The sequence below is a fragment of the Doryrhamphus excisus genome, chromosome 1 (genome assembly GCF_030265055.1).
Source record: "Doryrhamphus excisus isolate RoL2022-K1 chromosome 1, RoL_Dexc_1.0, whole genome shotgun sequence".
NCBI classification, from domain to species: Eukaryota; Metazoa; Chordata; class Actinopteri; order Syngnathiformes; family Syngnathidae; genus Doryrhamphus; species Doryrhamphus excisus.
In genome coordinates this window covers 42,487,947-42,510,935 of record NC_080466.1, presented here as the reverse complement: position 1 = coordinate 42,510,935, position 22,989 = coordinate 42,487,947, and the positions used below count along the sequence as shown (strand labels likewise).

General features: G+C 41.1%; 3 protein-coding genes across 4 annotated transcripts; all 3 read left to right on the top strand.

Annotated features, from left to right (window-relative positions):
• Positions 1–167: 167 nt before the first annotated feature.
• LOC131139203 (glucoside xylosyltransferase 2-like) lies at positions 168–5,344 on the top strand. Its single transcript, XM_058088553.1, has 7 exons — positions 168–512; positions 1,659–1,857; positions 2,068–2,199; positions 2,772–3,023; positions 3,290–3,413; positions 4,579–4,751; positions 4,994–5,344. Exons 1-7 carry the CDS (start codon positions 274–276, stop codon positions 5,132–5,134), a joined length of 1,260 nt encoding a protein of 419 aa, XP_057944536.1. The 5' UTR covers positions 168–273; the 3' UTR covers positions 5,135–5,344.
• A 248-nt stretch (positions 5,345–5,592) lies between these two features.
• LOC131139193 (glucoside xylosyltransferase 2-like) lies at positions 5,593–15,612 on the top strand. Its single transcript, XM_058088540.1, has 7 exons — positions 5,593–5,993; positions 10,134–10,332; positions 11,733–11,864; positions 12,490–12,741; positions 13,002–13,125; positions 13,498–13,670; positions 14,689–15,612. The coding sequence occupies exons 1-7, from the start codon at positions 5,734–5,736 to the stop codon at positions 14,863–14,865; spliced, it is 1,317 nt and encodes a 438-aa protein (XP_057944523.1). The 5' UTR covers positions 5,593–5,733; the 3' UTR covers positions 14,866–15,612.
• A 646-nt stretch (positions 15,613–16,258) lies between these two features.
• On the top strand, positions 16,259–20,761 carry ppp4r2b (protein phosphatase 4, regulatory subunit 2b). Of its 2 annotated transcripts, none has more exons than XM_058071891.1 (9): positions 16,259–16,424; positions 17,020–17,101; positions 17,202–17,372; positions 18,137–18,230; positions 18,309–18,346; positions 18,433–18,507; positions 18,597–18,746; positions 18,835–19,142; positions 19,361–20,761. In XM_058071891.1, exons 1-9 carry the CDS (start codon positions 16,391–16,393, stop codon positions 19,732–19,734), a joined length of 1,326 nt encoding a protein of 441 aa, XP_057927874.1. In that variant the 5' UTR covers positions 16,259–16,390; the 3' UTR covers positions 19,735–20,761. The 2 variants fall into 2 exon arrangements, with proteins under 2 accessions (XP_057927874.1, XP_057927885.1); XM_058071902.1 differs by lacking the exon at positions 16,259–16,424 and adding an exon at positions 16,471–16,638.
• Positions 20,762–22,989: the final 2,228 nt, after the last annotated feature.

The following is a 22,989-nucleotide window of genomic DNA, read 5'->3' as shown; positions in this document are numbered from 1 at the left end:
GTTAATAGTCAAATAAAAATATGAGCTTTTTCGAATGTAGAAAGTACGATTGGCTCAATAAAGGTTGCGGTTGAAGTGGCAATAGTTTTAGTGCCCTCGTATAAGATGAATTACGGTAGGGCTGGAGAGGCCACGCCCCAGCTGTTAACTGCTCTCCTGGCAGCGAGAAGAAGCTCGGCTCTCCATCATCATCAGACTGCGAGCGAAGAGAGGCGACAAATGTCAACTGTGGCCGCTCTTCCTCAGCCACAGACATGAAAAGTCGCTCCCACCATGCGGATCCACTGCAAAACAGTGGTGATCGCCATATGTTTTGGATTTGTCTTACTTTGGTACTTTTGGGGAGGCAAGCAGGACAAGAACTCTTCGTCGTCGGTTAATATCGATTACAATGTTGGTGTCAAGTTGGTGAGGAAATCTCCCACAGTGTTCCTGGTGGGTGTGGACGAGACACCAAAGAGACCAAAAAAGTCAAAAATGACAAATGGAGGGGCCAAGTTGAATGCAAAAAGGTGAGAGATGATTTTCATTCCTAAATCAAAATCGTCCTCTTCAGTTGGGGTCAATTCACTTTCCACGTTCACACTTGTCCTTTTTGGTGCATAGAAAGTGGACTCTCGCTTTCAGATGGTTATTATCATCATTATTCTTCTTCTGATTATTACTACCACTACTACTAGTAGTAGGCTAGTATTAGCCTGCTTATTGACTTGCTTATTTGCCTGCTTTTGCCCTATTATATGAAATTTGACAGAGATTTTTTTTGTAAAAAAAAAAAAGTATAAAAAAATATCTAATTATTTAGGGGGGCTGAAGCATTTTTTGTAAATATATGTATATATTTTAAATATTTTTACATTTTTAAAAATAAAGTCTTTCCTCACAAACCAAGCAAGAAAACAGTTTCTCTCCAGTGAGTAATCTTAGGTGGACTTTCAAATGTGACCTGTCTGAAGCCCCCCTAAAATAGGCCTAATGACGCCACTGGACCGGACCAAACAGGCGGACCGAGACCACCTGAGAGAGTCTCGGTTTAGACAAATATTTATCGTCCTACATGTTATTTATGCTTTGATGGAGCTTTGTGAACGAGTGACCGTTTTCATTGGCTTCTTCTTTGAATGTCGGTGGTGCAGGTCAAAGGTGAGTTCCCAGGTATTTGGAAGGGCGTACTGTCTGGGTGCGTATGGTGCAGGGTGGGGGGGTTGAACAGTACAAATCGGAGACGGTGAAATAAAACGTACGACTGCGTTATGACACTCCAGGATGGATTGGTGTTGTATTCAAACACGACGCCTGTGTTTGATGACAAATAGCACACTTCAGTGGGGATGTGCTTTGTAAATAAAGTGCCATTTAAATGCTGGCTGTCACATGACACCCAAAAAGGTCACCTCACCTTTCCTTTTGTCAAAGTAAGTTGGATACAAACCCTGTATGTGTATGACTACTCTGATATAGATCTTTTTTTATGACAAAATCAGGGTCAAAAGCAACATATAATACACAAGTAACGGCGTGTAGCTTGCAACCTAAGATGTTTGATGTTTAAATAATTCTGGACTCCACATGCAACTTGGCTGAATATGCAAGATATATGCATTGTTCATATTTCTGTGTATGATCAGTAGAACCTGACTGTCATTCCCGTCTTTTAGTAAGCCACAGAGAAACACAGGAGGACGTCTGACCAAGCACAAACGAGCAGAGGAAGTGATGCATTTGGCGGTGGTGGCATGTGGAAACCGTCTGGAGGAGGCTTTAACTCTCGTCAAATCGGCTGTCCTGTTCAGCCTCAAGAAGATCAAGTTTCACATTTTTGCTGAGGACCGCTTGACCCCTCGGTTTCAAGAAAAGGTAGGATGCCTTCAGGTTGCTTATACTGACAGTGAATAGATGATCACCGATATAAATCGGTATGATAGATATCAGTCCGGTATGCATCCGATCTCTCCGGCGTATTCATCATTAAAAGTCGTGGTTTTCCACAAAAATTATTTTAAAAAATGTCAAATTGCTAAAGATAAAAATGAATGATTGAAATGAAAGAAGCCGCCTCTCTTCCAGCTGAGCGGCTGGCCCGGCTTTGTCAAAGCTAAGTTCCAGTACGACTTCTACCCCATCACCTTCCCCGTGCAGAACAACAAAGAATGGAAAAAGCTCTTCAAGCCCTGTGCCGCTCAGAGACTCTTCCTCCCTGTAAGGCTGCAGCATTTCTTATTATTTATGCATAATGTGATTAAAATCATAATAACTCAATCACTCTTTGTCCCGCCTTTTATTTAATCCCAGCGCTCCGTAAGTTTATTGATGATTTCACAGCGTGTCTGCAGCATTAACTTAACAAGTGAACCTTCTCACGGGATTCAGTCCGGTCATTTAATCAAGTGCAAAGCTGTGCTGCGTATTGATTTTGTCTGTCAGCTGGTGTTTATTGAGATAACAACACCATGTAATAACGAATATATTGCAGGACAGACAAATCCATGAGTGTTTTTCTTTTGCCGCAATCAATATACTCATTCATGTAACCCAGTCGGGATCTTTATGGACAATTATATAATGTTCAGAGCACTTTAAATAGTGATGCTGCTTCCTTGTGATTGTATAGAGAACTAATGCAGCTCCATAGCATACCTGCTAACACGGCATGGAGAATAAGTGGGATGTGTTTTGCTGCACCATTTCATTACTCAATTATATTGATCTTTTACAATAATTATGAATAAAAAAATCAGTACCAGTATTCCCTGACAGTAAATATGATGCAGGGCATCCTCAAGGACGTAGACTCATTGCTGTACGTGGACACTGACGTGGTGTTCCTCCGTCCTGCGGATGACATCTGGGACCTGCTGAAGTCCTTCAACGGCACCCAGCTGGCAGCAATGGCTTCCGAGCACGAGATCCCCAAGCTTAGCTGGTACAGCGGCTTTGCACGTCACCCTTTCTACGGCTTCTCAGGACTCAACTCCGGGGTCTTTCTGATGAATCTGACACGGATCCGCCGCACGTTGTTCAAGGTTAGACCAGAATGCTGTCATATGTTGGAAGTGTGCTGTGATTTGACGTTTCTGAGCTCAAGTGGTTGGCTGAGAGCTGGATGAGTAGATCAGAGATCTTCAAGCGCCAAAGTCTCCAAATTGCGACAAGCAACATTGCTGAATAAACAACACATGCCCACAAGCCACCATGCGAGCATCACAGAATTCTTCCTTCAGGGATCAAGTGTGGAATACTGCAATGCCTCAAAAGCAGCTTGTGGGAATGAATGCTGTTCATTTTTCAGAACAGTCTGATTGCCGGTGGCCTCTCCTGGGAGAACCTCTTGTACCCGCTATACCAGAAATACAAAATCTACATCCCCTGGGGAGATCAGGACCTTCTCAACATTATCTTCCACTATAACCCAGGTAGGCTCTTACAGCATTACAGAGGTTGATTATAATCAAAAGTAATACAATCCACTATTTTACCATCAAAGAATGACTAGAACTTTCCACTATTTGACGGTTCAATTCGGAGGAATCATTCAGTCGAGTAAACCTCAACTAACTCTAACCAATCATATGAAAATGTCATGTAATCAAGATTGTACCATTGTAATTACATGAGGGGTGTCCACAGTTGCTGCTCATTTGTGTTAATAAAGAATTGGAAATAGGTCTAGCCTGGCTGCACGGTGTACGAGTGGTTGGCATATAGGGTCCGGTTTCCTCCCACAATCCATAAACATGCCACTCCAAATTGGTAATCCAATTTGTGATGGGCTGGCAACCAGTCCAGGGTGTACCCCGCCTCTTTTGCAAAGACAGCTGGGATAGGCTCCAGCATACTCCCGACCCTAGTTAGGATAAGCGGTATAGAAAATGGATGGAGAAATAGGCCTGTCGTGATAATCAATAAATTAACCCATTAATTTTGTTATTTTTAATGGAATGTACTCCCAAAAATACACTCATGGGTGCGAGGGAGCATCCGTTATTTTGTGACAAAAAGACAAAAAGAAGACAAAAAGTGGTGATGATGCAACTGCACAATGGCCAGCCAAAAAAAGAAAAATGTCCACAAGGTGGCAGAAGTGTATTTCGTAAGAGCTCGGCATGCATCTGTCCCATGTGAAGGAGCGCCACAGAAACCAGGAAGTCAAAGAACATGGAGCCGTGTATGTTTCACTTATGGATCGTGGATGATGGGCAAAATTCCAAAAAATTTTCCTTTAAGATCCAACAGTGCAAAATGTAAATTCTTGCAATGTTTTTGAAGAGGAAATTAGTTTAAAAAAATATATATACATTAAAAATAAAAAATAAAATATTTTAAAAAAATATATATATATAAATATTTTTATATATAAATATATAAATATATATTATATATATTATATGTATAAATATATATAATATATATAAATATTTTTGTTTATAAAAAAATGTATTTTTTTTTATTTAAAAAAATATATACGTATATACATGATACATGAGACAAGACTTATCTTATTGTATTTCATTTTCTCGATATCACATTCCAATATATATTAATATACTGCACATAACACTGTGTTTATTTTTTTCCTAGAGTGTGTATTTGCCCTTCCTTGCCAGTGGAATTACAGGTCAGACCACTGTACTTATGGCAGTAACTGTCAAGGAGCTGAAGAGGAAGGCGTGTCCATCCTCCATGGCCACCGTAGAGTGTATCACAATAACAAGGAGCCGGCCTTGAGAGTGGTGTATGAAACAATATGTGATGTAAGTATCCTGGGAATTAAACAGGAATTCTACATCGTTGGATTGCGTTGGCGGTACCGTAGTCGTCGTCGAGTTTTGAGTTGAATTTTTCCTGGTTTAGAGCGGCAATGTTAATTCATGTGAGCTAAGTATACGCACCCTGTAATACAGTTATCTTCTGCTCACAAGAACAAAAATATAAATTTACCGGTGTGTTGCTTTGGCAATGAAACATAAGGCAAAATTTTTTTTTTCTCCTGCAGTTCCCTTTTGAGGACAAGACGTTGCAGTCACTGTTCTATTTGATGCAAACCAAACTGTTATACACTGTCAACACCCAGTGTGGTCGGCTTCATCAACTTTTCCTCAAGCAGATGGAAAAAAACATGAGGAAGGGGTTTTAGGGGAATGTGATCTAACACATGAGGCCGCACAACTGACTGTCGCGCAATGGACTTCCTGCTTAATGTGACAAAGACCAAGGACTGCTGTAGTGGACTGTGCTAGACCAGCCTTGAATGAACTGGTGGCAAGGTTGAAAGAAATGGGTTCTCCTGCTCCATGGAGAAACTTGGGCTTCCAAAGTAGCTCAGTAAATGATGTAAACATTAGTCCCACATTTCAAAGTGATGCTCATCAGTCATCACTACATATTATGACAGAAGGGACATCATTTAAAAAATGTAAACATCAGTATAGTACACAGCTTTTATGACTACTAGTCAAATAAAAATGAAAGTGTGATGGTCAGTCAAGGTTGGGACTGAAGTGTCAAGAGAATTAGTGCCCTCGTATTAGATTATTTACGGTAGGGCTGGAGAGGCCACGCCCCAGCTGTGCAATCCTCTCCGGGCAGCGAGAAGAAGCTCCTCTCGGCTCTCCATCATCATCAGACTGCGAGCGGGGAGAGGCAACAAAATGTCAACTCAGGCACCTCTTCCTCAGCCGCAGACATGAGCCGAGCCCCGTGTGCCTCCTTCCCCCGCAAAAAGTCGCTCTCACCATGCGGATCCACTGCAAAGTAGTGGTGATCGCCATAGCTTTTGGATTTTTCTTACTTTTGTACTTTTGGGGAGGCAACGGCGCGGAGGAGAAAGAGCAGGACAGGAACTCTTCTCCGTCGTCGGTTAAGATCGATCTCAATGTTGGTGTCAAGTTGGTGAGGAAATCTCCCACAGTGTTCCTGGTGGGTGTGGACGAGACACCAAAGAGACCAAAAAAGTCCAAAGTGACAAATGGAGGGGCCAACTTGAATGCAAAGAGGTGAGAGATGATTTCCTTTCCTAAAAGTCGTCCTCTCCAGCTGTGGCCTTTTCACACATGCTGCTTGTGTGCATAGAACACGCTAAAGAAAGTGTTTTCCACAGAGTACAGCTTCTTTTCTAACCTTTAATGAGTCGAAAACAGATGTGATAGCGAAAGTGACTTTGGGTGCGTTCACGTTTTCATTTTTAGTCCAGTTAAAATGGACTCTCCTTCTCAGTTAGGATCGGTAGGATGGCAGTCCATGAGCAAATGGACCCCACTAACAGGTGAGACTACCTGAGAGTTGGGTGCTGGTCCGTCTGCCTGCCAAGTCTAGTCTTTATTGAGGTTGTAAGAAGTGCAAAAGCCAACAAAAAATAGTAGATATGATATTTCTGATACCGATATCGTGTAATAAACACATTATGCTGCTTCTCCTTCAGGGGTGGGCAATGTTTTTGATTTGGTGGGGCCGTCTATATAGAGATAGCATCAAACACTTGCTCACGGTGCAACCAACCGGAAACGACACATCGACATCAAGTTAATGCATTGCATAAATCAACAATTATAAGCGCTAAACATCGCAATTAACTTGAAATTGCTCTGTCCAAATGCCCGCAAGGCATGCTGGGGAGTCCGGCTGTAACCACAACATGAACAATAGAACATTTAATATCAAGAGTAAGTTAGCTCCTTCTTATTTACTTCTGTGATGACTAGCTACCCAGCATGCCTTGCGTGGGGAATATATGAGTGTTTTTATTTGTTTGTTTACATGGTGCAGTAGATAAGTTGTGTAGGTGTTTCTAGATACATTTCATAAATAACACTGTTAAATAATAAAATAAGGCAAATACTGCAATACGCAATATGAGTTATAGAAAAAGTAGCAAAACACTGCCAGTGATTGATATTAGATTATTTCGATTAGATTATGTATTGACGCTGTGTTACCTGTTTAGTCATCAGTGCTACTACACTATTTACGTATGTGGCGCCGTCTTACACACTGACAGCAGGAACGTAGCATTGCTTCTCAAATAGTGAGACACCCCGCTTAAACGATGTACATACAGTACTTTGTACAACTAAATGCATTCATATTACAGGTTGTCAATAGTATTAGGGGCCCCAATTTGGCTATGGGCGGCCCTGATTTATATTTGGAAAGGACGCTAGAGTAGATCATCACAGTACAGGGAAGAATTATCCCGAGTCTGGGACTGGTTAAAATAGAAGAAGAGTGAAATCACTATCCAACCGCACCCTCTCAAATTTAGCAGTTTAAGGCAGAATCATTTTTATTTTATTACCTATAGCTCTCTTATGCTGCGTATAGCAGCCATAGGTTCCGGAAAAGCCTTCTGCAGATTCCCGTTGTCAGCAGCCAATATGTACAGTATTTATCCTCTTAAGCCAGACTGCAGGTTGGAGACACTGCTGCTGAGATAAAAGCCATCAAGGCGTTTCACTGAGAAAGGACCTTCGCGTCCACCCAGAAGCCACACTCCTGCATGTGTGCGCGCAACTGATAAGGGAAATGGGCTGGAGGAGGTGTCATCGGTCGCCGGGAAGAAAAACACACAAGAATGACTGCTGCGGTTCAGGGAAAGACACGCAGAGCACGAAGGAAAAGCCTTGAAAACTTTCTTCTTTTCCATTATAGTCTCACTTTATCAAACTCCCAGTTGAAAGGGATTATTGTGCCAAGATTATGCACCAATCTTTCTGTAAATGAGGATCCGCTTATGCCGTGAAAATTCTATTTACAGGTTTGTTTTTCACGCTGACTTACATGTCATCTGTAAAAATGTGAGCAGGCCAGTTTCCTGGCAGCACGCTCAATAGACAAACATCCCAGTCCTATCTTTTCCTCTTTACACAGTACTTCCTGTGGCCAAAAATATAGAGCGCATGCACAGAGCCGGGCAGACAAACGTATCCAGTGGAGCCCCGCGCATTCGCCATCCACCATTCACAGCCCTGCACAAAAAAGGGACTTTTTTTTACACAGAATATATCACATTCACCCTAAGTTGGTAACAATTTATTATAAAGTGACAATATAGTCTAAATGTACAGTGCAATTTCCAAAAAACTCCTCCATTTATTGTAGTTAATTGGTTCCAGACCCGACCGTGATGAGTGGGTCTGGTTAAAGCCCACAAACCTTTTTTATGGCCATTTTTAACATTATTAGAGCCCTCTAGATACAGTATGAAGCAACATACCCATAGTCACTTTTACACATGTATTACCTAATATAATAGACATAATAAGAGTACATGCGTGTACTGCTATAAATGTGTTCCAAGGGGAATTGAGTGGCGGGACGGACAGGAAGTGGTGTCACGGCTGTTTTTATGAGGGATTATTGTGCCTGTTGTGAGATAATCCAAATGTGCAATAAAAGCCTGTTGTTCAAGAGGCAATCAAGTGTGATGCTTGTGTGTCTCATCAAACATAGTAACATTACTGACACCTAGTGACCGATGTCGTGTACTACATTCTGTATTATTGAAAAAATCTGCTTGAAAAATACAACTAAGAAACTGCACGATATATTAATTAAGATTTCTTGGTAGAGTGAAGCCATAAAATTGGATTTTCAATTTGGCTAGTGACGACTGTAAAACTAAATTCATCCTTGATTTATGCACACCCTACCTATTTTGCATTAAATATAAAATAGAAGTACATCTACATTGTAGCTGTCATGAGCTGTGTATTATGATGTGTATTCAGCGGCTACATCTACATTCCGATATCCAATTAATTCCATCTTCGGGATTAGATCAGCCTTGACACTTGGTGTTAAAACAAATCCTCCATTGGTGTTAAAACAAATCCTGCACACTGTCACAGCAGATGTTGATGAAATATGCATTATGGATGAATCTAAAAATGTCATCTTACATGACTGAGCTGCTTTGAAATCTCTCTGCTTGCCTGCTTGTTTCATCAGGGGAGGTTACTCACTCATTAACATCAGGTAGGCCGAGTAAGCCAATTTAATGGACTTCCTGTCTAAATTCCCCTTCTTGCATATGAAGCGCTACATGGTCAGGCACCAATATATCCCCCAGAGGGAGTTTTTCCTTGCCTCCATCGCTAAGCGCTTGCTCATGTGGGGTTTCAGTTGGTTCCCTGTTTTCTATTTATGAAAGTGACCTCTGTGTGTAAAGTGAGATAACTCTCCTTCATGGGAGATCCCGGAATGGAGAGGTGGCGGTGGACTTTCTTGGTACAAATTCATAGAAATAATCCATAAAGTCCAATACATGGCACGCTCACTCACTTAACAGTACATGTGGATGACTTTCATCACTGAAACATTTGAAGCTTTAAGTGAATTCCACGAGGTATTCTTGGGCGTAGTTTTAAAAAGCATGCATTCTGTTTTGTTTTGTTCTTTTACTGCGATGCTATCTGCAAAGGTTCCGCTTTATTCTTGTGCATGATGTGAAACATTGGCTATGTTGCAGTTTTATGCTTGCTCTGCAGCAGGCAGTGAATTCAATCCTTTTGTTCCTCTGCTGAGCTTTCTGACAGCTTCCAGATGTTAGGAACTATGCCACGAAAGCAACCCATCATGTGTACAGCCTTTACGGAACTCTTAAAAAGAACCGGGGGTTTTGTGTTTGTGTATTTTGTTTTTCATAATCAATTTGAAGCCAAGATAGATTCAAGGTCGTTTCTCGCATGACTGAACATTGTTTTTTTCCGATTGTTGCGAAGATAGGGCTCACATTATAGTGGGAGGGGACATAGTTTTATACAACCTTGACGAGGTTTCATCCTTTGAGGTGTAAAAGGCAATTTCCCGGCACCTTCACATTTATCCTAATCTACACTTCATCATCGTCCCTCAGGCATGCAGAAACGGTGTCACGCTTGGAGGATGCCCTGCAACCTTTCCTCTTATCCGCTTCTCAGGCAAATGCTACTTTTTTAAAGGAAATCCTTGTGTTTGGGGGGTGGGGATGATGTTTTCTGAAAGAATGAACACCGCTTATGATAAAAATGCCTTTTTTTTCAGATACAGTATGTACATGATAAATGATTAGAAACAATAAAATGCAGAAAGGATTGTATGATCAGTATACACCTATACACCTGACTATCATTCCTGTCTTATTTCCCCCTGTGTTTTAGTAAGTCACAGAGAAACACAGGAGGACGTCTGACCAAGCACAAACGAGCAGAGGAAGTCATGCACTTGGCGGTGGTGGCATGTGGAAACCGTCTGGAGGAGACTTTAACTCTCGTCAAATCGGCTGTCCTCTTCAGCCTCAAGAAGATCAAGTTTCACATTTTTGCTGAAGACAGCTTGACCCCGCAGTTTAAAGAAAAGGTAGGATGCCCTCAGGCAGACGAAACTTGAATAGATATTCAGCGTCCAACATGTTGTAATTTCCCTTGTGGCTCAGATGTGGCTCAGCAAATCGCTTGGGGAAAATAAAGGAAAATGTCTTTCTACTACAAACCTTGAAGGGAACTTACACTAATTCAAATAACTCATTAATCTCTGCACATTTTGAACATTCACCACCGCACTGGAAAGATGAGATCTAAATGTGTGGTCTCATTCATAAAAGTAAGCGTACACGCAAAGGGCTCTGTTCGCCACATCCTGTCTAATTGTGTAAACAAAACAAGGGTGTCAAAAATATATTGCGTTAATAATGGAATTGGAATTCCATTGCTAACTATGTCTTTCTTAACCACAGTTTGACATCTCACCAGAAAAGTTAGCCAAGTGATATCCTTTTCATCAATAAATGTATTGAATTCAATGACATATTATTTACTGTCACGAAAATACACTCTTTGCTGGTAAACTAAGAATAAAATACCTATTACGCCTATTTTATCATACATTTACCAAAAAGAGAATTCTGAAATAAAACGGAATTTGGGAAAAAATACCCGAAATTCCAGAAGAGCAATAGCACAGATGGATGCTACCACCCAGAGGAGCCCAGAGGGAGGCTGACATCATTGCAGTGTACCGATGATGGGCTCAAGCCAAAGAAGGAGCTACTGTTTTAGTATTTAAACAATTAGAATGATTTCTGTGGTACAATAGATTTCATGAGATTAGAATATAGCTATAGATTAGCCGTGCCACTGGGTTCAAAAATTGAGAAACTTCCTTTTGAGAAATTTATGGTCAAGTTGATACAGTTCATATCATCCAACAAATCACAGAGAAGTTCAGACATTTGATCCAAAAAGAACTCTGGTTCGTGCCTCAGTCAGTGATTCAAATTCAAACGATGCCTAGCCCTATGTATTACTATGCTCTTCACATCCTCGAATAACGACATAGAATCCCTTTATCTCTGTACTAGGGTGCAATCTATCACCAACACCCTGCTGTGCTCCTGCACTGTGCAATCCCTACAAAGTCACCTTTAGAGCGGAGTCATAGAGGATCAGCGTTACCTTTACTCAATGTTTATGGACACATAATCATCAATGAAAAATAATCAACAGTAACATGGACCCTGTTACCCAGCCTTTTTGGACATTTCTGTTTCCATCGTTGAAAGATAATTGAAAAACACACAGTGGAGTTTTTTCTCCAGCGTATGCCCCAGTGCAGGAAGCAAGGTCCCAAAAGTATTTAGGCGGTATAAATCAGACGGGGGTTAATTAATGCATGCAGAGGTGCATTTGGGATGTCATATCAGATTGGCGACAACAATTGAGCATTAAATGTATAAATGAAATAAGTTGCCTCTCTTCCAGCTGAGCGGCTGGCCTCGCTTTGTCACAGCTAAGTTCCTGTACGACCTCTACCCCATCACCTTCTCAGTGGGGAACGCCGACGAATGGAAAAAGCTCTTCAAGCCCTGCGCCGCTCAGAGACTCTTCCTCCCTGTAAGGCTGCAGCACTTCTTACTCTGTGTGCATAATGTGATTAAGATTATCATAACTAAACTGCTTTTTCCTGCCTTTTATTTAATCCGAGTGCTCCGTAAGTTTATTGATGATTTCACAGCGTGTCTGCAGCATTAACGTAACAAGTGAGCCGTCTCACGGGATTCAGTCCGGTCATTTAATCAAGTGCAAAGCTGTGCTGCGTATTGATTTTGTCTGTCAGCTGGTGTTTATTGAAATAACAACACCATGTAATAACGAATATATTGCAGGACAGACAAGTCCTTGAGTGTTTTTCTTTTGCTGCAATTGATTCAATCAATATGCTCATTATTCACGTAGCATCGTGCAGATCTTTATTGTGTGAATCTATTTTTTAATTTAATATCCAGCTCAATTTAAATGGTGATGCTGCTTCCTTGTGTTTGTATAGAGAAAAATACAGCTCCAATTACACTGTGAGGATGGATCAATATGATAGGATAGCAAATGCTAAACTCTCCATTAGCATGCGGATGACAATGTGTGGGATGTGTTTTGCTGCGCTATTTCATTAGTCGATTATATTGATCTTTTCGAGTAATTTTGTATCAAAAGTTTGAGTATCAGTATAAATATGATGCAGGGCATCCTCAAGGACGTAGACTCATTGCTGTACGTGGACACTGACGTGCTGTTCCTACGTCCGATGGATGACATCTGGGCTCTGCTGAAGTCCTTCAACGGCACCCAGCTGGCAGCAATGGCTCCCGAGCACGAGATCCCCAAGATTGGCTGGTACAGCCGCTTTGCACGTCACCCATTCTACGGTATCTCAGGACTCAACTCTGGCGTCATGCTGATGAATCTGACACGGATCCGCCGCACGTTGTTCAAGGTTAGACCACAATGTCGTAAGTGAGCTGTGATTTTGCGTTTGCATTCTGAGCTCAAGTGGCTGGCTGAGAGCTGGATGAGTAGGTCTGATTAAAGCTTTGTGATTACCATGCAAGCATAACAGACGTTTTCCCTCAGAAATCAATTCAGCCGCTCTCCAATTTGCAACTGGAAGCTGGAATGCAAATGCATCCTTTTGATTTGTTTTTTTCTCAAAGCAGCTCTTCAGCTGGGTGTGAGTCAACGTTGTTCATATTTCAGAACAGTCTGATTACCGGTGGCCTGTCCTGGGAAGACCTTTTGCACCCACTATATCAGAAGTACAAGAACCACATCACATGGGGAGACCAGGACCTCCTCAACATCATCTTCCACTATAACCCGGGTGAGCATTCAGAGGCAATAAGAGGTGATGATGCAACTGTCTGCTAATGCAATTGGCTACCAAGCACTTTTCAGTCATAAAACCGACCAGAAGGGCATTTGATAAGAGCTCGGCAGAGATCACGTAAACTGGAGAAATCACACACGACACAAGGAAGTGAGAGAGCGAATGAGGAAATGAGCAAAGTTCCCAATTCATATACTATCATTGATTTTCATTTTTACTTCCACTTTTAAAATGACAAATAGTGATACATGATATGATTTATAACCCATAACAGGACTGGTGTTATTATATTTCGTATTCTTGATTGAAGTCAGTTGTCTATTCTTGAATATATTGTCTATAATAATGTATTTTGTTTTTTTCTAGAGTGTGTATTCGTCCTTCCTTGCCAATGGAATTACAGGCCTGATCACTGTATGTATGGCAGTAACTGTAAAGGAGCCGAAGAGGAAGGCGTGTCCATCCTCCATGGCAACCGTGGAGTGTATCACGATGACAAGCAGCCGGCCTTCAAAGTCGTTTATGAAGCAATACGTGATGTAAGTATCTTGGAAATGTTTGTTTTAAAGGCACACACAAGCCACAGATACTGTATTACGCTTCATATCACGTCTTTTGAATGCTATATATTTGTTCATTTAGGTTTATATATTTCTAGAAAAAAATGGATCTCAGCTTTGTGAAAAAGCACATTATAATATGAACATCAGTCTTTGCTGTTTTCCCAATTTTTTTTTACATTTTCCAAATATTTCAACTTTATTCTTTAGCAGTCTTTGTTTTTTGTAATTGTATGACTTTATTCCCATAATATAATCATGGATGACACGTCTCTTCAACATGGCGTGGAAGTCAGGACCAGTACCTTTTGGATTGGCAGACCTGGGTGGCGGTCCCCAGGATAGATTTTCCAACTATTTATTATTTGCTCTTTCAGTTGTTTCTCATAATATTCCTTTTTTTAAGTTTTACATTTTGAACATTCCGTGGGCAAATAAAATAAACAGCCGTGAGCAGCATATGGCTGCCAGGCTGCACTTTGGGCAACCCTGCTCTAAACATATGTGTTGTACTTTTCCGTTGTTTCTCTCACTTTTAGTCTCCAGCGTTACGCCTCTGTCCAATAACGTTACAATTACATGCAAATGCCTCATGGCCAATTCAACCCTGTTATGTTTATACCGTATATATACATAAAACAGGATTAAGTTGGGTTGTTACTTTTGTGTAACGACTGCACGCAGAACAAAACGAGATATTGAAGTTTATTTGATCTGAGCTAAGTGTACGAACCCTGGAATACAATTTTTCTCCGCTCATATGAAAAAAAGTCTGCCAGTTTTTATATTTAGCGTTTGCTTTCAGCGACTGGAGTGTTGCTTCTCTCTGCTCCACTGAGATAAGACACTTTAAGTCGAGTGAGCTCATAATTAGGATAATTACAGAACCCCAAGACCGTCATGCTGATGGAATTTGTAAATAACATTTTTGGTGGTGGTATTAATTAAAAGAAACAGCTTTGGCGACGAAATGCCTGACGTCTTTTCTCTCCTGCAGTTCCCGTTTGAGGACAACATGTTCCAGTCGCTGTTCTATCCCATGCAGACCAAATTCTTGGACACCGTCAACACCCTGTGTGGTCGGATTCCTCAAGTTTTCCTCAAGCAGATCGAAAAAACCATGAGGAAGGTGTTTGAGGAGAATGTGATCCGACATATGAGGCCGCACAACTGAGGGAGTGATGGACTTCCTGCTTCATGCGACAAGGACCAAGGACGGCTGTAGTGGACTATGTGATACCAGACAGCGTACTGGTGGCACATTTGAAAGGAATGGGCTTTTCTGGTTGTGGTCTTTGTAATAATGTCAGTGAGCGGTGGAATCGGTATCGCTTAATTATCGATTTGCATCATGCACAGCAGCCCAGTGACAAGAATTCATCTCAGTAGTTTTACTACAAATGTATTTTGTTACACATTTTATTTTATTTTTCATTGTAATCTTTTTTTATTTGCCATCAGAGACCTATACACTAAATTAAGTGAAGTTTGGAACTTGGGAGATTTTACTGCTATGTAGTGACGCCGAGTCCGTAATGTGAATGTTCAAAACTATAACAAATAACTTGAAATGTGAGCCTGTGTGAAAGGAGTTGCCTGGTTTGTCCTTCACTTACAGTATTAAATACAGCACAGAGAAGAAGCAGATTTGTTATGTTACATGTGGGTTATAGAAATGCACTTTCATTATTATATTTCAGCTGAGTGGTGAGAGACGATATGGTATGTCCACATTAGCTGTTACGGCACTCGCCAATCTAAAGTGCTAGCGTTGAGGATGGGCCATCTAAATATTGTCTGCCTTGTTTACTATTTCAACAAAATGAACTCTTCAAACATTTGTTGTGTATGTATGTTGAAAGGACGTGCATTTTTTTCAATGTGGTGTGCTGTATAATGGTTGTCAAAGTGTGTGTTGAAATAAAACAATGCAATTTCACGAGCCTTGGTTGCATTCATTCATTTATGAAATTGTTATAAAAAACACATTATTTTGGCCCTGGAAATTATGTTATATATTATATCCTCACTTGGGTATGCTGGAATATATTGGTATAATATTTTTTTATGTTAATAAAGTCTAAATTATTTTAGATATGTTTGGGACATTGCCAGACAGCTATGACCTATGACCTGGCAAATATATTGCAGTCCTGTGGGAGACACTGGATACTAATCAGTGAAAGTACATTTAGATCATATGAGGTATTTTACTTAAATACAAATAATTCTTGAATACAAATGTATGTTTTTATTACTATTTTTGATTAAAGTAAATGATTTAATTAAGTCATCCAAGGCCTGATTTGATAAAGTGTAGCAAACCTTGCTGTAGAATGATTGCAGAATGCTGTATTAAGTAGTTATCAGGAAAATTCAGAATTGCCAATACAAAAATACAATAATTATTAGAATATCATTATGTAATAACTGTCAATATATATAGTTACATACCCATGATTATTTTTTTACATTTTATTATCGGTGTTTTTATTATTATTATTACATTCTATATTGTGCTTTAAAAGATGAAAGGTTGCGGTGTTTGGATCCAGTGTCTCCGTTTGTGGTTTACAGGCAGTGACCTCACGGCGCCATATTAATATGCTCCCTCCTCTTGTGCCTGCTAGGTGTTAGCTTAGCATTTAGCCGCTAGTCTGCTTATCACAGCCACTGGATTGACAGAGGGCAACAGCGTGATGGAAATTGACTCGCTTCAAGAGGCGCTCAGAGGTCAGCTCGGTTGATTTAATACATGTCAGTACTCGGTGACACCGTGCTAGTCATGCATCGTGTGTGTTTTTTTAGATATTGTTGAACGATAAAGTGAGTGGAACGCATAAGCTAATGTCGTTGGCTAGCCGCTGCTCGTCACTAGCTAACATTTCGAGCTGTTCCGCGGAAATGGTTGCTTCTCTGACGACTTGAAAGGACAGTTAAGTACACCGTGAGCATTGTTTCTTTACCCGTTTACGTGGTCCGTTACCTCACAAAAGCCATAACTTGGTCCCTGATACATTCACCGAAGATGAAGTTACTCAACAGCGTCGACGGCTACCGTTTGCCGGCTACGCGGTGGATGCTAATGAACGTTCAACTTCAGCTAGTCAGCTAGCTCGAATCATAGAATCCATTGCTCTACTACGGTTTGACAATAAAGCAACGGGAGTTGGTGACACACGAACAAGTTTCCCTTACGTTGTCTAAACAAAGGAACACTGTCCGTCGGGGTATTTTGTAATAGGTTGCCATTGAAGGACATTTTCATTTAGCTTTTTGTGACGTACGTGCATGCCTGTGTACTCAATGCCCCTTGTCTTTCCTCCAGACTTTGATAAGAAAACAAAAAGGGAGCCATGTCCCCTACTGGAGCAGTTTTTGTGTCACATCGCCAAGACAGGAGAAACCATGTAAGAGAACATGACATGCCTGATGAAAACCCCAAGCCATTTCATTAATTCAACATGTGTCTTTTCCTGTGTCTAACTCTGTTTTTACTATGTCCTATAGGGTCCAGTGGTCTCAGTTTAAGAACTACTTTCTTTTTAAATTGGAGAAAGTCATGGATGATTTCAGAGCCTCGGCTCCTGAGCACAGAGGCCCTGCCAATCCGAATGTGGAGTCGGTTCCCTTCGAAGATATGAAAGAGAGAATCTTGAAGATTGTAAAAGGATATAATGGGTAGGTACTGAAGTAGCCTTTCGGGGTGTACTCACACTAGCCCATTGAAACCTGGTCTTGGGTCTACTTAACCTTTACCGTTTAGCCAGTTGGGTTCACTTTTATGGTACAATTGGGAGTACAAGGCCAGGGTGTCACGAGACGAGACGATACACAAGACCTGCTGCGTATGGCAGGCTTTTTAGCAGAGCGGGGATCTTTGTGAGCTTTCAAGTGGGGCTGGTGGGGTTCGATGTGTTAACCCCCCTGCACTATGTTTGTAGAGCGTTTGGTGCGTGGGGAGGTCCCACACGATCCATGTTTGTTTACAACACGTGTTTACAGCGTATCACACGTAGGAGAAAAGGAGTACTTGAGTTGCTCGGTACATTACAGCTAATCTCACCCCATTGGAGCAATATCTGTCTTCCTTGGAAGATCCATCAAAAATCATCTAAAAGGGCCGGTACTAAAGGACTTGTCTTTCGAAAACGGGCTGGGATTGAATGAGTTAATCTACCGTTCAATGCCAATCAGATGCAGAGATGGCAAACAATATACACTGGACAAAATCTTAATTTTGCTCCCATCTTTCATGAGTTGAACTGAAAAGCTGTAAAGCTTCTATAGCCCATTTCTCAAAAAAATGGACACAAATGTCAAAATCTGTTGAGTAAGCTTGGCCGAGATTATCCATCCACCTCATAAGTGTGGTGTGTCTAGATGCTGATTAGACGGCATGATTATAATAAAAAAACAAAACAAACAATGTGTCCTTTTTCCAGAATCCCCTTCACTATCCAGCGCTTGTGTGAGTTACTCACAGAACCCAAGAGGAACTACACAGGAACAGATAAATTTCTTCGAGGTGTTGAGAAGGTCAGTGCTCAGCATGTAATTAATTGAATTAACTGTAAAGTGGTTCTAACCAATTGCCCTTTTAAAAAAAAAATCTAGAACGTAATGGTGGTCAGCTGTGTTCACCCAACATCAGAGTAAGAAATAACATCCAAACCAAGTTAATCCAGTGTTTGGGTAACTTAATTTTGGTGCTAATTTAGAATGACGTGTTTGTTTGCAGGAAAAATGGCTGCAGTGCTGTGAATAGAATGAATGGAGTTATGCTTCCCGGGAACACATCTACCTTTACAGAGAGGTTTATGCTTACATCCATTGTTTTGTACATTGTTTTAGCGTACCGTTTCTAATTCAGTGGTGTTGTCTTGTCATTTGTGATGTTATTAGGAAAGTGAATGGACCAGGAACTCCACGGCCGCTCAACCGACCCAAGTTATCACTAGCCAACAACTCCCTGGCAGCTAACGGCCTGCCTGACAGCACAGACAACAAAGACCTCAGAACAGAGCAAGAAAGTGCGAAGGATATGTCCGGAAGGTATATCGGCATGTTTACAATGTTTACTTGATTGAAATGTATAAATCAGCAGGAATCACCCGGTATTGTCTTCCATTTTGTGTTTCAGTGAGGTTTCAGCCTCGGGGGATGCACTGGGGAGCTCAGTCAAGAACAAACACTCTGACACAGAAGAGGACATGGAGTCTGAGCAGCAGGAGGTGAAGAGACTCAAATTTGGGAAGGACGAGGATGAGGAGGAAGATGAGGAGGAGGAGGAAGAGGATGATGAGGATGAGCAGGAAGTGGAAACGTCAAAGCCTGTCGGCGCCACTGGCCTCTCGAAAGAGGCCAAAGCCATGGTCCAGGAGGATGAAGAGGGAGACGGTTTCAAGGACGACGAAGCTTCCAGCAGTTCCACGGCTGTCGAAGACCAAGGTGTGTGTTTTTAAAGTTTCACATTTGCGATGTTGACTTTATATATAAACTCTTATTTTAAATTTTGCAGCTTCACTCTTGTCACAGTTTATAGAATAGTTCTGCATTAATTGTTTTGTTTTGTTTTTATTGTGCATGTATTTAAGCAAAGGCCAGTCTCGATATTTTGCCACCTTTTTAGAGGCTGTACACAGCTTGATATTCTGCTCGTGTTCCAGAGCCAACAAGCAGCACTCAGCCCGAAGCTTGTCCAGTCTCAGACCAGTCTCCGGAGAAGACCGAGAGGGAGGTGGCGTGTGGCTCTTTCCATGAGGGTAATGACATGGATCAGGCGGAGCAGCAGGCGCCCGCATGCACTGCCAAAAGTCCGGAGACCAGTGGAGACAGCGAGGAGAGCAACAGCGACCCAGTCAGCAGCAGCAGTAGCAGCAGCAATAGTAGTAGTTGTAGCATAGACGAAAGTGTCGACGTGGCCCGAGAAGACGTTGCTGCCACTCCCTCCAGCAGTACGAACGAGACCCCCACAGAGAGCGCCATGGAAAGTGCCATTATAGACATGGAGACCGCTGAGGAGCCCATGGAGCAGGACTAGACTGAAGCGCCTCTGCAGCCATGTGACACCACAAACCAGCTTGTCCTTGAATCCAGCTTGACTGTCACTGGGAATGAGGATAACGTCACCTCGCACACAAACACCTCGTCAAGATTTTGGACGCCCCTCCAGAATGGCTACCTGGCATTTATGTGAGCAATCAGTAAAAAAAATTCACGTGGAGTTTTCTTTTTAACTGGAATATCTTATTGATCTTATCTTGTCTTTTTAAGTTGTTTTTTAAAGAGGAGTTGGTTTCAGCGGCATTCTTTCACACCTGGATTTTGTCTTTTGTGTTAGTTGGGACTTTTTGGAGGATTGACGACAGGATGGGTTTGTTGGGTCTCCTTGAAGCCTAGTTGGGTACAAGCGCTACACCCCAGGGGTCAGAGTGGAGCTTTTACCATCCGTGTTTGTTTGTTTCCGAAGCGCCCTCTGAAGGTGCAGGAGTGGCGCATTGGCCCGAGCCCGTCTGCCAACACAGCTACCCTGTTGATCCGCTGGGATGTAGAGAATTCTCCTTTTCAATTCACTTCTCCACTCCTCGGAAAGATTTCCAGGGTGGTCATTGATGCACGACCACTCCCACTTGACCCTGACGTTGCAGAGGTGTCCTGGAAAACGACATATTGTAGATGCATGAAGCCACCATAATTTATATGATCATTTCACATCTCTTGGTTATTTTGACACTTTTTTGTTTTGTTTTGTCTGCCGGTTGTTCTTTCCAAAACCAGCTGTAAGTACAAAGATGACGTCCGCTTTCTATGTATTGTGATGTCACACGTTTCTTTCACCGACTGATTTCCGAGCAGTCTCCGGTTGCAGTTCTTGACATGTTTCTGCAGCTGTACTTTTTGATATTTAGGATTTTAAATTTCTGTAAAGTAGATTTTTGTAGATTGTAATACAGTATGTGTTCACTGCCTCTGTGAAACAATATGTAATTGTATAATTTCTGTGTATACTCTGAATGCTTTTGCTTTCAAATGGGGTATTCAGAAACGGCAATAAATGTTCAAATTTTTATCTGTCAAAATTTTCTGTTTTGAGTTTTCTCGCGACCAGATTGTGGAACTTCAGAATGCAAAAAATCTATTGCCGGCAAATTTTTTTCTTTATCTAACCTCAGATTCTGATACCACGAGCGTTTGGCTCAATAGGAGCTGGCTTAACATCTTAAAAACAGTCGGTTTCACTTCAAAGGGGTGCTGAATATATGTGAGCAGAATGAGTCATTGATTAAATAACTGTGAAATGAAAACGCCCCCGTTTGACCTGTAGTACCCCCAGTGGATGCACGAGTTTCACGCTTTAGCTTCCTCCAGAGAAAAACTTAAAAATGTATCTGTTGGACACCATCAGTGCTTATAAATCACACTTGGGCGTGAACGTGACTGTTCGACTCTGGGACGGGATTAAAAGAACTTTAATCAAAATGTAGCAATTTAGTTTAAGAGCAGTCGCTCTCTGGGGGTGTACTCCGACGGGGTTACCCAAACTTTTGCCACTGAGGATCACGTACAGAAAAGTCGAAGGTGCAGGGTTCCACTTTAGACAATTTCAACATTAGATGCTCAAACCAATTTAACATAGATGAATATATGCAAAATAATTATAAATGATGAATGTATCAATTTTTGATGTTAACCAAGGTTATGCTGTATTATATAATAGAAAAGACCCCAAATAATCCAAAAGTCAAAGCAACAGCATGCTTGCATTTGCACAAAATAATCAGAAAGACTTGAAATAAGACTGGAAATACTCTACCAAGTCAAGAAAATACCGAACAGTGAGTATGTCCTCAGTTGGAGTTTGAAGGTTCTCTAACCGGGGTCAGATGTTGCGGTGTCTGCATCATCCAATAGAGGGCACTGTGTAGTTTCCAAGGCTGATGTGGTCCGTCCTTAGAATGCAAACGCACTTCTTGGACTGCATGGCAATGCTGACATGTTCAATTTGCTTTGACTGACCTGAGGAAGCACAAAGAAGACATCACGCCCTCTTTCAGCTTCATCCAGCTCTGTCCGCAGCATGAACCCTCGCTCGCCTACTCCTGTGTGAGGCTGCTGGAGAAGCCTTCAAAGCAACCAGCCTGTGAATGAAGAGGAGGCGACAAACATCTTTTTCATCACTGTCCCAACGCCAGTCAGACTGCTGGCTCGTGCCGGTGTTTGGTCGGACTTGCATTCAGCACTCCTCTTCAAAAGCCTCTTCAAAATCTATTATTAATCAAAAATATATTGAAATACAAGTAATATGTAGTATTCTGGTCACTAAGGTGGCAGTAATGACACAACATTGATGAGACATTACCTTACATTACCTTAACACTGCATGAAGTCAGCCATGGCATGTCCGACATGATAGAGTGAAAAAAAGTTTACCTCCCATTTTGTGTGGAAGTGGTACATTTTGGGCTTCTTAAGTTTAGAAGAAACACATTTGAGGCTAACTGGTTACCTCTTTAGTTCAATAGCTTGTTTGCTAGTGGATGTCTCGAGTCTCCAAGGCATAAGATTTGGCAATTTGTTAACAATAACAGGCATGTAATGGTGATTAAAGGGGTGTTATTTCATTTATTATTATTATTATTAATTATTTATTTTCATTATTATTATTATTATTATTATTGTTTTTGTTATTATTATTATTGTTATTATTATTTTATTGTTATTATTTCATATCTAGGGGGCTGTAGTAATGTTAAAAACTGTATTTAGAAAGTCATTAACAGGTTTTTTGTGCTGTAACCACAAAAATATTCACTTTATCGCAGAAATTAATTTATTACATAAAGTTTGGAACTAATTAACCCCAATTAACGAGGGATGACTGTATTTTGACAGCTCTTTTTTTTCTAATTTTTGCTGTTTATTTTCACTTTTCCAGCTTTATCTGCATCCTGATTTTCAAAAAATTACAACCTTACTCATAGTAGCACCACTAATAATTTTTTTTAAACTTTACTACTGTCATGATTTCTTTTTTGACAATTGTTTCTTAATAGTTTGACTTGTATAATTACAATTTCTTTTACATTTTTGCAATTTTTTTTATTTGTTTGCTTGCTAAATTATATTTTAAAAATGGCATGGGGCAGTAGAAACCCAGACATGTGCCACAAAGGGTCCCCCGGGCTGCACTTTGGGACACATAAGAGTAAAAATAGCTTTGATGACGTGTCTCCTACCACCAGACTGTGTTCTTGGGATCATTTCCAAGGTGTGTAATTGGCATATTGATGACATG

Bases quoted from the DNA above. Each gene is read 5' to 3' on its own strand.
- LOC131139193 (XM_058088540.1), top strand. From the start codon at position 5,734: ATGCGGATCCACTGCAAAGTAGTGGTGATCGCCATAGCTTTTGGATTT. The intron at 5,994-10,133 runs GTGAGAGATGAT...CCTGTGTTTTAG, and splicing joins GCCAACTTGAATGCAAAGAG to TAAGTCACAGAGAAACACAG. The intron at 11,865-12,489 runs GTAAGGCTGCAG...AATATGATGCAG, and splicing joins CTCAGAGACTCTTCCTCCCT to GGCATCCTCAAGGACGTAGA.
- LOC131139203 (XM_058088553.1), top strand. From the start codon at position 274: ATGCGGATCCACTGCAAAACAGTGGTGATCGCCATATGTTTTGGATTT. The intron at 1,858-2,067 runs GTAGGATGCCTT...CCTCTCTTCCAG, and splicing joins CCCCTCGGTTTCAAGAAAAG to CTGAGCGGCTGGCCCGGCTT. The intron at 3,414-4,578 runs GTAGGCTCTTAC...TTTTTTTCCTAG, and splicing joins TATCTTCCACTATAACCCAG to AGTGTGTATTTGCCCTTCCT.
- ppp4r2b (XM_058071891.1), top strand. From the start codon at position 16,391: ATGGAAATTGACTCGCTTCAAGAGGCGCTCAGAG. The intron at 18,508-18,596 runs GTTTATGCTTAC...TGATGTTATTAG, and splicing joins ACATCTACCTTTACAGAGAG to GAAAGTGAATGGACCAGGAA. The intron at 19,143-19,360 runs GTGTGTGTTTTT...CTCGTGTTCCAG, and splicing joins CACGGCTGTCGAAGACCAAG to AGCCAACAAGCAGCACTCAG.